Genomic DNA, 17500 nt, shown 5'->3' on the forward strand with positions numbered 1-17500 from the left:
AGCACAAGCTGCTACTACTACTACTACTACTACCACTACTATTTGCACTGCCACTACTATTATCACCACCACCACCACCACCACCACCTCCACCGCTACGACTACTCTTACTCCCACTGCTACCTCGGCACCTGCTGCTGCTGCTGCTGCTGCTGCTGCTGCCGTCATCACATTGGAAACATTCAAAACGACTTGTCAGTCAACACACATCAATCAAACAGCAAACATCAGCAATAGTAACAACAACAACAACTGAAGTCAACAACAACAACAACAGCATCATCATCATCGTCGTCCAACAACAAAAACCCCAAACTACCACGCACTAGCTAACCACCACCACCACCACCACCACCAACAAAACAACAACAACAACAGCGACAGGCTTTAAAAGTTTCTATCACACCCACCTTTCAACCCCTTTTTTCTTCCTTCCTTCTCTCTATCTCTCTCTCTCTTACCCTTTTTTTCCTCCTCCCAACCCCACCGCCACTTTCACAGCCGCCAGCTCTGCCACCACCACCACCACCACCATCAGTCAACGATCGCCACTTCATTCAGTTAAGGTCTGTGCTAAAGCAGGTGCGTGCGTGTGTGTCGGACTGCGTTTGCTCGCGTGCGGCTATATATATAAATATACACACACACACACACACACACTCACATGTATGTATATGTATGTTCTCCAGGAGCAGCTTCGTTTGCCATCCTCCACTCCATCTCTGCAACAATCCAAGTTCACTGCCGGTCCTATGGAGCCGTGGATTCCGTGAAGAGATTAACTTGTTCTTACTTGTGTAATGTCTAATTACACTTATGAATCGATTCATTCATACATATTCACGCAGATATAAGTAAACACGCAGTCGTATTTATATACACAGCTGCAAATATACGCATGCAGAAAAATATACGCATATAGACCAATATAATATATATATTACTAATATATATACACTCACACACACACACATACACAAAAACATACTGCGCGCCCTCGGATTTTTGTTGTTTCTACCAGAAGGACGCGCACATACTTCAACAATGAGGACCACGAAATCGCAGCTGTGGGCCCCTTTCGTCACTTTGGTCTTACTGACCAGCTGGTCGTTATTAATTAAAGGTGGACTGTGTCGGATCCATCATCCACATCATCACCCTCATCAGCAGCATAAACATAATCATAACCAGCAGCATCAGCACCATCAGCATCTTCACGATGACAACAGCAGCAACGACGACGACGACATGGAAAGCATTAACGATAACAATAATAGCGACGATGACGATAGCAATGACAACAACAACAACACAACAACAGCAACAGCAACAACAATAGCAACGACGTGGAAGATTTTCCGTCGGAGCGCAACTTTTATGCTCACCACGCCGACCTTCACACTGCTATGTTGAAAGAGTCGATGAAGATTCTTCTGGGTCCCAGACATCGCTACAAAGGCCCACCGCTGTCATCGTTGTCGCTGCCAGTGTCGTCATCTTCTTCATCTTCTTCCTCCTCATCTTCATCGTCGTCGTCGTCGTCTTCATCGTCGTTCTCGGTGAAGTATGACAGGAACAATCGTTACTTAACGGACTCCCAAGAACTGACGAGGCCTCCTCGCTATATGATGGAGTTGTACGAGCGATACAGGGATGGCCTACTTCAAAAGGAAACCTTCGGTAATACAGTAAGGAGCATACATGCCAGTATAGGTAAGTCGACTCTTATCCATTATTGTTTAGTTCGTTTGGCATATAAACAAGCGGTCTGGAATGAGTTTCTCCTCTCACAGAATAGGTGTGCCCCAAGGAAACTGAAAGCTTACCTGATGAATTGAGCGTGTGTTTCGAGGGCTCAGTTTTGTAGCAGTGTCACGTTAATTTTGCTTGTGGATTACGTTAAAGTTTACTCGCACCTGTAGACTATTCAGATACCCTTTATAAGTAATTAAGAATGTGGTTCTGTTGTCCGAGCTATAGGAATAGTCATATTTGTCGAAACCGAAAAACGAGTCCATGATAAACACATACACAGATGCATACGTGTGTGCATATATATATATATATATATATTGATATAGATAGATAGATAGATAGATAGATAGATAGATAGATAGATAGACACACACACACGCACGTTTATGTATATAAGGCGTTCCTATAGAATAGAGGACGGAAATTATGTAGTTCGCTAAAAACCGTAATTTTTTTTGGGGGTGGGTGGGGGGGCATATGTTTTAAGTATCGTAGGAATACGATTCGGGGGTTGGGAGAGCCTACATCCGTTTTCCGTAATTTTTCAGTTTTCGCTGTTTTTCGAAAATATTTTGCAGATTTAGATTTTAAAAAAGTAACGCATATTTTGATTAATCATATCTCAAGTCTGTATATATATATATATATATATATATATATATATATATATATATATATATATATATATTTAAACTCAGAACCGATGAAAATTCCCGAAAGGGGAGAGGGGAGGTCAAAAAGTTCACCCATGCACCCGCATTTTTCCTTTCTATTTTCTTTTTTAGAATTGTTATCCATGATGATCGAAAACACACATTCCGTCTTCAAAATTAATTTCCGACTCTATTCTAAGGAACGTGCCTGTCTGTCTGCACCCCCTCTCTCTCTCATATATATATATATATATATATATATATATATATATATATATATATATGCGCGCGCGTACCCCTACACACATATTTCTAATAATATATATAACATACGTATACGCATGTCTGATGTTGGAAGCCACGGTCTTCATACCTTGGTAGCTGAACATTTTGCATAGAAAGAGAAAGTCATTACCTGTATATCTGCTCACCCGATACTCTCTATAAACTTGAGCCAGACATGGAACTGCTGTTTGTGTCTCTGATATTTTTGTGTATGTTTTGATTCATGGTATTCGTTGGTGGAGAGGTAATCGAAGAAGGTAAGGCAGGTAATCGAAGAAATCAGGATGTCTGGTACTTAACTTCAACATTTTCTAAGAATTTCGATCTGCCTAAGCCTTCAGTCTCTTCCCTTACTTCCATTCACACGTGATACAACTGCATACACGTCTTCCCTTTTTATTTCGTTTAAGGCAACCAGTAGGGAGAGTCAGGGGTTCGTCCTCTCACCGTCGTTACGTCATATAACGCTTATCTTTTAACGTTTATCACTCAACGGTCGAATGCATCTAGTTTTAGCTTGTTATCATAGCGTAATTGTAGGGGTTATGATTGTTTAACATTTGGTTAATAAAGAGCAGAACAATGGAAAAGGAATTCCATATCTTCAGGTGCAGTGAACGTAAGACTAGATTATCCGATACGCTATAAAACTAATGAATGTGATACAGTTGCTATTAGTATCAGTGCGAGAGACAATGTAAGTAAACTATCTGTGAATTCCTGTAAAAAGCTGCAAAACCGTTGTTGTATAACCAAAAGACTGTTCTGAATGAACAGACTTCAATATTCTCGTTTGCAGTGCTGAAGTGGGGAGAAGCTACTTGCGTCAGACCATGCTCTTGTCCTAGGAAAGATTTATCTCTCTTCAGCTTAACGTAACATAAACCGCTAAGTCTTAGTCCTTGCGGTTATTTAAAGAATCAGCTACCTACGTACTTACCTAGCTATGCTTTGTTAACTAACTACTTGCCTACTTATGTTACTGCTCATGCACCTAATCTACCCACTCACATAAACCTGTCAGCTATCTGATGTTGATGTGATAGCAAAATAGCTGAGTATTTAAGATATATTGAACTACCTGTGCATGGCTCGTAAATTCAATTTCACCACAGGTGTTGTGTCTTCTTTTGTTTTTAATTCTGCTTTTGTCCACTTGGCCTGTCTGGTACAGGCCGTAGATCCTCTGAGAAGAGATCGACAGGAGGTCAAATGAACGCTCATTCATAGATATACCTGAACTAGTAACGTCAAGAATTTGACAAAAGAGTATTTGGAATAAATGTCAGTGGCGTTGTTAGTATTTAGCTCAAACTCATTAGACTTAGGGGTCAAAAGAATTCCAGCCGTGACCATTCCATCATCACAGTATCCAGTGTACCTTTTTAGGGAAGATCTGACTGTTATTTCTTGCAGAGTGTACAACCATCTAGAATTTCCTTCGCTGGCCCATGTTGTTGATGTTGTTGGGAGCCTTGTACAGCAGTAAGGGAAAGCAGCGCCTAACAATGTCTAACAATGAACCAGAGGACCATGATTCTACTCAGGCCTCTTGCAGCTAACGAATACCATTTCAATTTCTGGCTGAAGTGCTTTCGCTTCATTTTCACCGTTAAATAAATGCTTCAAAGCAAAGCTTGAACTTCACAACTTGCCGTTTCTTTAGCATCTCTAATAACAAATATTACATTTGTTGCTAGTTAGTGTGAATAGTAATTTAGCTTCGTCACCTCCCCAACTGTTGGCAGGTGACTAAATTATATAGATTATATTGATAATCTCAATTATACCTATATATTGACTTCAGGGCGGTTGACTGGCAGAATAGGTAAAACGTCGGGAAAAATAAGGATAAAGGACAAAGCATCTTATGGACTCATAAGGGCCGATTTACAGGTTTCCGTGGCGTATATATACTTACCTCCTGGACGGAACACCAGACCGTCACAGGCTTACTCTTTCAAATATTGAGGCCAATGTCATCAACTTGTCCCTTCTCTCAAAATGACTGGTCTTGTTCGTAAGTTAAAATTATTAAAAGGCGGTAAATCAAAATATTCAGCGTGTTAGGTAAAATGTTTTCTAGTATTTGTTTCGATTTTTTGTCTTAAGTTCAAGTCCCAGATCAACTTTTCCTTTTCTTCCCCTGAAGTTGATAAAATAAGGTGCCAGTTAAGTTCTGAGATTAATGATATCAACTAACTCCTTTCCTCAATTGCTGGTTTTGCAGCAAAATTAGTTATTTTATCGACCTTATTATAAAACAGCCAAAGTAATCTCTTAGCCAATTTCAACTCAAATATCTCTAACCTTACTTCCAACTTCCCTGACACGAAAGAAACAAATTATTTTTGTATCCATCACCGTTTCCCTTCCATTCTCGATCTAACTTTTTTCATTCAATAATTTCATTCCGGAGCTCAAACATTAAAATGTTCTTTCCAGTATGTCAAGCATCTGGAATTTAAAAATCGGTTTTGATTTTTGATAGGTGATATTATATTTCGTTTTGGTCTCTAATTCCGCTTAGAATATTACGAAGGTCAATAGAATAACATCCTTTTGCCTTAGCATAAGATTTAAAATGAAATTTCGAAAAAAATTCCAATCAGAAAGCGAAAATGCGCTGCCTCTTGGCATTTCTCAAGAAAAATATTTTCTTTGCTTACATGTTCACTACCTCACTCACCCATCTTTTCTTTTATATATATATATATAAATGGTATGCTGTTTTGCAATCATCCATTATTAAAACTGACTTATAAGGCGGTAGGTAAGCTGGCAGAATCGTTAGCACGCCGGAGAAAATGCTCAGTGGCATTTCGCCCGCTTTACGTCCTGAGTTCAAATCCTGCCGAGGTCGACTTTGCCTTTCATCCTTTCGGTCGATGAAATAACTACCAGTTAAGCACTGGGATTGATGTAATCGACTAGCCCCCGTCCCCAAAATTTTGCGTATTGTAGGAAGGATTATTGAAACTGACTTTTGTATAACTATATACAGAGATGATTGTAGACATAGTTGCATGCAAAATTCTCTTTATTACTACGTGGTCTCGAGTTCGTTCCTACAATGCGGTGACTAAGGCTCGTGTCTTCCACTTTATAGCTTCAGGGCACTTGTAGTTTTGTGGAAGGAATTTGGTAGTCCTAAACACAAGTCCAATGACCAAAGCCAGGAAAAGAATATATACAAGCGTGTATATATTACAATAAACACAACTTCGTATCTGCATGGAGCTCTAAACTCAACAGAAGCAGTCACCAATGAGAAAGGCAGAGATGGATCAATACTTGACTGCTAAATTATTTGTCGACCCTAGGAGTGGGAAAGGCCAAGTTGCTACTTTGCAAGATTTGAACTTAGAGTTGATATAACTACTGCAAAGCATGTTTTTTGCCCCGACGCTTCAAGTCGACCTATTCGGGAAACTGTGTAGAAGCTCGTCGCGCGCGCATGTGTATGTGTGTGTATCACTCCGCCCCCCCCCCCCACCTGGCAACCGAGGCTGCTTTGTTTATATCCCCGCAACTTAAGGATTTGGTAAAAAGAGAACGCTAGGATAAATACCAGACTTAAAATTATTATTAGAATTGCTTCGTTCGATTAAATCCCTTCAGGTGGTATTTAAGCTTAACCACTGTCCGAGGACTGAATTAAGGTAAAGAATATGTGCGTGTGTGTGTGTGTGTGTGTGTGTGTGGTGTGTGTGTGTGTGTGTGAACTTGCGTGTAAGTATATCACTTGTGTCACTTCACTTATTTCAAAAGCAATAAAAATATAACAGGTAACTTGATGCGTCCACGATCTACTACCTACATAAATACGCACGAGACCGTGACATTTTGTAAACTCACACACACGCACACACTCGTCCGTGCACACACACATTGACAGGTAGGGCCACGCGAATATATACACGTTATTTGAGAAAAGTGATAGTAGTTGCTATTGTTTAGTCCTAGATTAGGCTTTAACTTGGGCCAATAATCAAACGAGCTAACTTATGATTAGATGTAACCATCGCCGTTTCTTTATATGGGTCCTTTGTTTAAGACTGTATCATTTAACGAGACCTACGTTGTTAATGATGGGGAGGTATAATCTCAAGGACGGCGGCGAGCTGGCAGAAACGTTAGCACGCCGGGCGAAATGCTCACCGGGATTTCGTCTGCCGCCGCTACGTTCTGAGTTCAAATTCCGCCGAGGTCGACTTTGCCTTTCATCCTTTCGGGGTCGATATATTAAGTACCAGTTACGCACTGGGGTCGATATAATCGACTTAATCCCTTTGTCTGTCCTTGTTTGTCCTCTCTGTGTTTAGTCCCTTGTGGGTAGTAAAGAAATAGGTATAATCTCAAGGAGACTTATCAGTTATTTCAAGCAAATCGAGTGATCTTTTAAGACTCCCTCACGCTGGCTCAATGCAGTGGCGTTAGTTGTTTTTCGTTATTGTTTAGTCCTAACCGTCCCTGATCATCACATTTCTCATTTCAGAAATAGCGTATCTATGAACACATCATTCAATACCCTTGCATTTTCGTGACTAGGAAATGTGGTTGTGTTTTCAAGCAATTTGAACTTAAGGGTTTTTATCCTTGTTGGTTCGCTTCGAATTGGCTGAAAACGACGGAAAGGGTTGGCTAAAAATCATACTATATGAGTTCAAATACCATCGATGCCTATATCTAAATTTCAGCCTTAGACCCCGGTTCTGATCTGTCGGATCTGTGATCGGAAATGTTCAAGCTATCTATCCTTGACCATCACGTCTTTTACTCAGACATAATGTAGCCTGGGCTATAGTTTATTTTTTTAAGACAAAGAGTATAGCTTAAGGGAGATTTAGTTACTAACTTTAGCAGATCAATCGTCCATTTTGCTTAAAATGGTCGAGTGTGATTTGAGGGAGAGTAACTACTATTTCTAGCAAATCGAACACTCATATAGGTTCCCTTGTTAGGTGGTGTTATTCTAAACGAGAGTAATGATAAGTGGTAGAAATGGTAGCGCATCGGACTAAATGTTTTGTAGCTGTATTTAGGTACACCTGTTTTATATACTACGTTCAAATCTTACCGTGGTCGATTTTGCATTTTAACCTTGGGGGTCAATGTAATCGACTGGTCCTCTTCCCCCAAATTTCAGGTCTTGTGCCTATATTAGAAAACATTATTAAATATATTGATTTCGAATTTTAACACAAGGCCAGTAATTTCAGTGGAGGGGTAAGTCGATTACATCGACCATAGTGTTCAACTGGCACTTAATTTGAACTTAGAGTTGATATAACTACTTTAAAACATGTCCACCCCTACGCTTCAAGTCTCTGTCGATCCATAGCCTTAATATTATATTTCATTAGACGGTGACGAGCTGTCAGAATCGTTAGCATGCCGGGCAAAATGCTTGGCGGCATTTCGTCAATCTTTATGTTCTGAATTCAAATTCCGCTGAAGTCGACTTTGCCTTTCATCCTTTCGGTATCGATAAAAATGAGAACTAGTTGAACACTAGGATCGATGTAATCGGCTTCTCCCCTGCCCCGAACTGGCTGGCCTTGTGCCAAAATTTGTAACCAATATCGTATATCATTGCTTGTTTCTAACTCAGAAGCAAGGTTATATATTTTATAGGATCATTAGTGTTGAAGCCATGATCAACCTATCTTATTGCTGTCTGCAGATGGACCGAGAACTACATTAACCAACGTGTTGTTGGTTAATTTAAAGGCGGTAGGATAGGATTTAAGGGAGATATATTTATTATTTCTAGCAAATCGAATAAACACATACAAGCCCCCAGGATCTGTCGTTGCTGTTATTCTTGTAATCGTCACTGTTATTGCTGTTGAATGCCAACACTTACCAGCTCCCTCTCGGTGTTATCTCAGCTCGGAAAATATCTGACAGGATGGACACATTTCATTGTTGCGTCTACCTTGTCATTTTGTATGTCTAGGACTACATTGCCTAATGTTACCTAGGTTTTTTTTTCTTCAGAGTGATAGCGTGTGATTTGAGGGAAACATGACTGTTATTTCTTCTGTTTGATGAGTTAATTCAACGTTCTAGTTAGCTACTGTGGTGCCTAGTAACAGCTAAGTGAATCGGGCCATATCTGAAAGAGATGGGTCTTGGCCGTATGACAGAGCAATAGCACCACTCATCTGATACTGACGGTCAGATAACATTTTAATCCACGGATATCCCGAGTGTCGCCCAATAGTTGTAACACGTTGGGGTGGGTAGATCATGAGAAATAGTAAGTAGGGTGCCAGATTAAATGATCTGAAGTCTTTAGGTTTGAAATTCTATATTCCGAGTTCAATATATGCCGGAGTCAATTGGTATCACACAGTGGGGTCAACCATAGTTGAGTAATGCGGTAAAAGTGGTTTTATAACATCGTGGGAGTGTATAATGGTGATGTAATACGTTGCTCCGGTGTGGTGTTACGAAATGTTGCTGTAGCATGGTCTTGCACTGTGATTTTTGTATTCTTTGTTAACGACACACTTTTGTTTTTCTATAGCAGTTAGGGTGACGATTCGCACACAAAGTACAAATATACACATACGCACGCACGCACGGATGGACTTGCATACACACACACATGAACGCATACTCAAACACACACACAGGCATATACACACATACACACATTCTCACGCACACAAGTTCACGCATACATATCCATACCGATACACACACATGAGCGTTAACATATACATACACACAAAGGTATATAAACCACGCACTCACATATCAACATATACATCGCATTAACTTTCATACACAAGCACACACACACACACACACACACACACACACACACACACACACACACAGAGATAAACACGCATAAACACAAAACGAACGACAACAATCGCAAACAAAACTAAAAATATTTATTCTTATGAACTCTCAAACGCCCCCACACAAATACAGCGCGCGTGCGCAACCCCCCTCCCCCCAACACACATACACGACACATTCCCATATACACACAGCATGTAAAGCCAAGAAGGTACATACAAAGACAGGTTAATGTAAACACTCACAAAGTACGTATAAACACTGACATAATATATAAACTCACACACACTCACTTACACACACACACCACACACACACACACACACAAGCACTCACAAATGCACCCATGTACACAAAGAGAATAACAAACACGATTTTACTAATAAACAGTCCTATGTATGTGTACACATACTTATAAACAAACTGCCTGCACAAAACTACTAAAGCCCTCATGAAACACACCTAAAACTGTACGTTTATACAGACACTCTGTACGTACACACGTGTGTAATTCACTCAGAGGAATGCACTTGAATAAGTAAAATAACGCCATATACAAGTTTTTAAAACTGCAATGCACACACACACATATATATATTTCTTTACTACCCACAAGGGGCTAAACACAGAGGGGACAAACAAGGACAGACAAACGGATTAAGTCAATTACATCGACCCCAGTCCGTAACTGGTACTTAATTTATCGACCCCGAAAGAATGAAAGGCAAAGTCGACCTCGGCGGAATTTGAACTCAAAACGTAGCGGTAGACGAAATACGGCTACGCATTTCGCCCGGCGTGCTAACGTTTCTGCCAGCTCGCGGCTATATATATATACACATATATAAACACGTACAAACATATAAACGCATGCACACGCTCATCATCGTTATTGGAGGAGGAGGAGGAGGAGGAAATAAAATAGTTTGGCTAATATGCATAACAGTGCATGCGCTGACAACGTGAATGAATTAATTGAAGCACTACAAGTAAATTGAGATAAGTAGAGAAAATGTACGGCTAACTAAGATGCATGTATTAGTAAGCAAGCATTTAGAGTTTTGGGTGAAAAGATAGACACCGGGGTTCAACCATACTCTTTTATACTCTTTCTCTTTTACTTGTTTCAATCATTTGACTTCGGCCATACTGGAGCACCGCCGAGCAAATCGACCCTAGGACTTATTCTATCGGTCTCTTTTGCCGGGGGACGTAAACACACCAGCATCGGTTGTCAAGCGATATTGGGGGACAAACACAGACACACAAACATATACACACACACACCCTTACATATATATACATATATACGACGGGCTTCTTTCAGTTTCCATCTACTAAATCCACTAACAAGGCTTTGGTCGGCCCGAGGCTATAGTAGAAGACACTTGCCCAAGGTGCCACGCAGTGGGACTGAACCTGGAACCATGTAGTTGGTAAGCAAGCTACTTACCACACAGCCACTCCTGCGCCATGTATATGTTTTCCCTCTACGGCTAGATAAAATGAAACTGAAATAGCCAATTTCGAGTTTCTGACTCACATTTCCACCTATTTTAAACGCCCTGTAATAATTTTATTAAGTCACGTTTCCAACGCTTGTTCAGTTATGTAAATTAATTTTGTTCTGTGCCAGTATGCACATAGTATAAAGAATTATAAGTTACTGTTGTTTCCGCGGCCAGAAAGGAATAACAGAGCGTTTTAATGAAATTTGAACTTGTTGATCTTTCTTTTCTGGACAAAAAGCGGAAATTTGAATTTCAAATACTGAAACATTTACGAGGGGCGTTCAATAAGTAATGCCCCTGACCCACTTCCCATAGAAGTAGAGCAACGAAACTTGGCACAGTTATTAGTCTTTTTCTACATAGAAACCACCCAGAGTTACGCATTTCTACCATCGTTTGATGCAGCTCTGGAGACCGTTTTTGTAGAAGACCCCAGCTTGGTCCTCCAACCACGACGTGACGTCAGAAATCAAGGCTGCATCATCTGGGAAACGCTTTCCTTCAAAAACAACTTCATGGCTGGGAAGAGGTGAAAATCCGAGGGTGCAAGGTCAAGAGAGTAGGGGCATGGGGGAGGAGTTCATAGCCGCACGCCTGTGCTTCTGATCTGGCGACCATCGAGTTGTGGACCGGAGCGTTGTCCTGCAGGAGGAGGATGCCTTTGCTGATCTTGCCCCGCCTCTTGATTTTGATAGCTTCTCTTAATTTCCTCAAAAGTGAAGCATAATAGGCTCCTGTAATTGTGGTACCCTTTGCCAGGAAATCTGTCATCACTACTCCGTCCTGGTCCCAGAAGACTATGAGCATGACCTTGCTAGTGGAGGGCTGCACCCTTGCCTTCTTTGGAGGAGGTGAGTCACAGTGCTTCCACTGCATTGACTGAGCTTTTGTCTCTGGATCATAGTGATGGACCCAGGTTTCATCCTGTGTAATCAGTCTTTTGAAAATTGTTGACTCATCTTCTTGGCACATCTCCAAATTCATCCTCGAGCACTCGACGCATTCTTGCTTCCGGAAAGGTGTGAGCAACCTGGGAATCCATCTGGCAGACACCTTTTGCATATGCAAATGGTCATGAATGATTGGTTTCCACAGACCCGGTACTAATCTTGACCTCATGGGCTATTTGCCGAATAGTTATGCGTCGATCTTCCAAAATGGCAGCCTCAACTTGATGGACAGATGCCTCATCAATAGCAGTAGGGGGCGACCAGATCTGGGAGCTGTTTCCACAGAGTTCCGACTATGTTTGAATTCACAATGCCAGCGTTTTACAAGGTCATATGATGGGGCATCATCACCATAAGTTACTTTCATTTCATCAAAAGTCTCCCGTGGTGTGCGTCCTTTCAAATATAAAAGCCGGATCACTGCTCGACACTCAACAGGCTCCATTTCACACTTGACTCAGTTCAAACACCTGTAAATCAGAAACCACAATTAGTTCAGAGCTGTAATTTACCACTTCATCTATAGAGATATAAATAATTGCACATGCAAAATTTCAGCTAGATCAAACAACTGCAAGTGGGTCAGAGGCATTATTTATTGAACGCCCCTTGTATTAAATCAGTAAAATAGTTATCTCACAATGTGTTATCCAAATAAGTGATATTCTCCTATTAGCTATTGTTCTACGAGAGGCACATGAAGATGGGAGGCAATACAACATCCGAAATGTTGTGATTATAATAACGAAGATGAAGACATAAGTCGGAATGACCCCCCACACACACACAGTGTTCAACTGGCACTTATTTTATCGACCCCAAAAGGATGAAAGGCAAAGTTGACCTCGGCGGAATTTGAACTCAGATCGTAACGGCAGACGAAATACCGCTAAGCATCCCGTCCAGCGTACTAACGATTCTTATTTCTTTATTGCCCACAAGGGGCTAAACATAGAAAGGACAAACAAGGACAGACAAACGGATTAAGTCGATTACATCGACCCCAATGCGTACCTGGTACTTAATTTATCGACCCCGAAAGGATGAAAGGCAAAGTCGACCTGGGCGGAATTTGAACTCAGAACGTAACGGAAGACGAAATAAGGCTACGCATTTCGCCCGGCGCGCTAACGTTTCTGCCAGCTCGCCGCCTTCATGTCAGTGCATAATAATGATAATTCTTTGTCTCAGGAATTCAGACAAAATTTAAAAGTACAGACATTATGTACTCTAAGTTCTTTAATAGTAAAACCAATGTGAGGTACAAAATCACAACATTTATGGGCGGAATATAGCGGATTAGAAGTACCCTATAATTTGACTGGTACTGACTTTATTAATTCATGAAGGATGACAAGTAAAGTTAACTTGGCCGTGATTTGATTCCAGAAGCTAAAGGAATGCAAGTTAGTGCTACAATCTTTGTTTCATGCTCTACAAGTTCAAATTCGCCCCCCGCCCACTTCCATCGTCTTTGAGCAATTCAATGGTTACTAGTACTTCAACGACAGCTTAAGCGTTGGTTTCTTGAATTATTGTTTATCCTGCATATCTTCTGAAGAACACTAACGATTATGTGATGGGAATATTCATATTTTATTGGTATCATAAATAACTTCCTTAACCCGACGTAGATTATATATAATCCGTTAATTCTGATTTATATATTAATAATTTCGAAAGTTTAGGACTTCAAAAACACCACAGTTGATTCTGATATCAATAAATCATTGCATTATACTTTTTTTTATTAAATCATTTAAATTATTTCTTTGAAAACTGCTAAAATTTCAAACTTTTATTTCACTCTTTCCCCGAATAATTTGCAGTCGATCAGTTCTTCTTCCGGCCAATTTATTTTTCGATCAATATGCTTTCAATGAACGTGTTTTATCGACGAATGCTTCTCGACCCAAGTGTTTGGTAAATCAGTTTGTATATATGTACATCCGTACAAGACGAAAATGCTTAGAATTAAATATAAAATGAATAAAAAAAACAAAATACACGGATTTGTCTGTGTTTATTCCTGGGTTAGCCCTAATCGAGAAGGCATATGGTCAAAGGCTTTCTTGCCTTTCATCATAGTGTATCAAGGAGTACATTTTTAACGCGTCTTTCCTTTTTTAAAGACGCAAAATCGAACGAGTGAGCAGAAATTTCCACCTTGTTCCATAAGAGAAATGAAGTGCGTCACGGTAACATAAGGCCAGGAAATATTAGCCAAGAGATTTTGCGTAACATAAGGTCAGGAGAATAAAGAAAAATAAGATATATAGGCACAGAAAATTCAACTTTGAAAGAGTGTTTTCTGACATGAAATTTAATTGTGATTACTAATACAAATAAATTACTTTAAGCCCCACCCTCTCTGTCCGCCTGTCTGTCTGTCTCTGTCTCTGCCCCCCCTCTCTCTCTCTCTCAGTATATATATATATATATATATATATATATGATGGTAAGACAACAAAAGACTGAAAGAGACCTCGATATTATGTAAACAGAGGAATTAATCTGTAAATATAATATGTGACACTTATTCGGTAGCCATGATAAAACTCCGAGTTTCGGATGTCGGTGTGGAAACCACGCCGCCATCTCTTCAGTTATGGCCCGATAACTGAAGAGATGGCGGCGTGGGTTTCCGGCCCGACATCCGAAACACGGAGTTTTATCATGGCTACCGAATAAGTGTCACATATTATATTTAGATATATATATATATATTAATCGATACACACACACATAATGTATAAAATTCCTAATGCACTGTTTTATCGGCGCTAAGGGCATTACTAATAATGATAGAATAAAACGCTCAATTTAAAAATCCAATATTATTTGCAATAAAAAATATAATAAAGGAAAAGTAAAAAAAAACTAGCAGAGTTAAGTATTTAATTCGCTGCTGTGCTGTTCGTACTACTCCGTCATCTGCCTTACTCTCTCTCTGTTCCTCCTCCTCTCTCTCTCTCTCTCTCTCACAATATATATATATATATATATATATATATATATATTTGTGTGTGTATATATTTTACATATATATATGTGTGTGTGTGTTTCTTAAATGGCTTATAAACACGTTCCAGCACACGATCTCAGATCAGGTCACTTGCTATGCAAGTACATCTCCGTATATATATAATGTATATATATATATATATATATATATATATATATATATATATATATGTGGAGGGTGTTACTGATTAAAGTAGGAACAGGATATCCCGAAGATGGGTCAGAAAGTGAAGCAAACGAAATATATGATAAAGCAAAGATACCGAGAAAAACTAACGAGGTTAACTAATTAGTTCGGATGATTTTTTTTTTCATTTACCAGAAATTAACAACTGTTGTTGATTTGATTTACTTTTCAACTAATTAATTTTAGTTAACATCCAGCAATACGGATGCTTAAAGATTTTCTGGAGATCCGTGTGGATCGCCTATGAGAAAAATAACACAAAATATCGAGAAAGCTCGGCTGCTTCACCTCCAGGAAAGAGCAGCCGTGTCTTGAATCACTCACTATCGTCTTAATGATAACACTAACAAGAAGAAGACTCACACGTTGTTGGTTAACTGTGCCTAGGAAAACAGACGAGTTAGTCAAGGTTGGAACGCTTTTGATCATAGTTCTGTTCCATTAGTACTGACCTGGGACTAAGCAAAAACACCCACAACAATGACCTCAATACTTTAACAAGTAAGAGTGTTCTGCATATGACGCGCACACACACACACACACACATGGAAACATATTTACACATAGACATACACAAGATACCGAAATTGCTGAAACAAGTCTATGTAAACATATGGTCCCGTTATATACATGAAAACAATGCAAATTGTAGTACATGTAAATACACCCACCCACACGTATACACATACATTTTAGATATAAACATAAGCATAAAATACTATAGACACACAGCCCTAAGCAGGAACAACTCCATTTTGTAGTGTAAGCCATCAGGTAAATGTCAACATATACCAATATATTACGTGTGTGTAACGTGGGTATGTGTGTACGTGTGGGTATACATATTCACACACACACACACACACACACACAACACACACACACACACACACACACACACATGATGCATGCGTGTGTTTCTTTTCCTCTATATAGATTTATATAATAAACACACGTGTGTGTAGTATGTATGTGTTGCACTTTCAAGCGCAACAGGGTGGCAATATAGGTGAAACACGAGGCCAGTATTTTCTTATATGTAGCTTTACATTTTCAGTTCAAATCTTGACAGGAGCGATTTCGAGTTTCGTTCTTTCGAGTGTCAATAAAAGGACGACCAGTTCTTATTTCTTTATTGCCCACAAGGGCCTAAACATAGAGGGGACAAACAAAGACAGACAAAGGGATTAAGTCGATTACATCGACCCCAGTGCGTAACTGGTACTTAATTTATCGACCCCGAAAGGATGAAGGGCAAAGTCGACCTCGGCGGAATTTGAACTCAGAACGTAACGGCAGACGAAATACCGCTAAGCATTTCTTTATTGCCCACAAGGGGCTAAACATATAGGGGACAAACAAAGACAGACAAAGGGATTAAGTCGATTACATCGACCCCAGTGCGTAACTGGTACTTAATTTATCGACCTCGAAGGGATGAAGGGCAAAGTCGACCTCGGCGGAATTTGAACTCAGAACGTAACGGCAGACGAAATTCCGCTAAGCATTTCGCCCGGCGTGCTAACGTTTCTGCCAGCTCGCCGCCCTAAGGACGACCAGTTCTGGCAGCGATATAATCACCTAAATACATATTTCCCAATATTCATGTGATTCTCTTAATTCTCTCTGCAGTTTTCGGCCATTTGTATGACATCCATTATATATGATACAACAAATACGTTTCAGCAAATCATGTATTATGATTATGAACCACTAAGTTGAGACGTTCGTCTATCATTAAATGATCTTAAGTGTTCGCCCTACTGGAACAGCGTTGTCTATGGTTGAAAAGTCCGATGCGTAGATGACAGTCTGTGCCATACGAGCTGCACTTGTCGGCTGTTTCAGTGCCGTTTGAATAGCAGTATTCTTTTCTGTGGATTCATGACCGGCTCTGTCTCTCCAGTATAGGATTTTTGATAGAACTCAAACCTGAACAGTGTGGAATGAAGGACAGGTGGTTCACTCTGCAACATCTCCCCACTCTCTACATCATTGATGGATATAAAGGAGCAGCACAGCCATTACAATTTGGCACAAATATCGACGTAGGGGTTCCAAAACGGGGTTGTAGACAACGTCAAACTACCTTGGGGGCACCGACTCCCGGTCTTTTTATCAGGGTTTACTCCCGAAACCATAGTCATGGCTTGGTTTGTTTCTAAAGTAGCGACGATTTGGAATCAGGGTTTTCCTTCCCTTAGATAGATTGACTCGTCTCCCAATCGGCTAACAAGCATCATCTACCGGATGGATTTGCTAATTAACCTGTAACTGGAACCCTTACAGGTGCTACTACTCCGGGTCAGAGCATAC

The 17500-nt window shown here is 40.1% G+C and overlaps 1 protein-coding gene across 1 annotated transcript in view; it reads left to right on the plus strand.

The window, feature by feature from the left end:
* The first annotated feature begins 147 nt into the window (after positions 1-147).
* LOC115210987 (growth/differentiation factor 10) overlaps positions 148-17500 on the plus strand; it is a 158410-nt gene continuing 141057 nt past the window's right edge. Inside the window, exon 1 of the mRNA XM_029779820.2 lies at positions 148-1713. Coding sequence (XP_029635680.1) covers positions 1407-1713 — 307 coding nt within the window. The 5' untranslated portion in view covers positions 148-1406. The remainder of the gene's footprint in view (positions 1714-17500) is intronic.

This window comes from Octopus sinensis, linkage group LG4 (genome assembly GCF_006345805.1).
Source record: "Octopus sinensis linkage group LG4, ASM634580v1, whole genome shotgun sequence".
NCBI classification, from domain to species: Eukaryota; Metazoa; Mollusca; class Cephalopoda; order Octopoda; family Octopodidae; genus Octopus; species Octopus sinensis.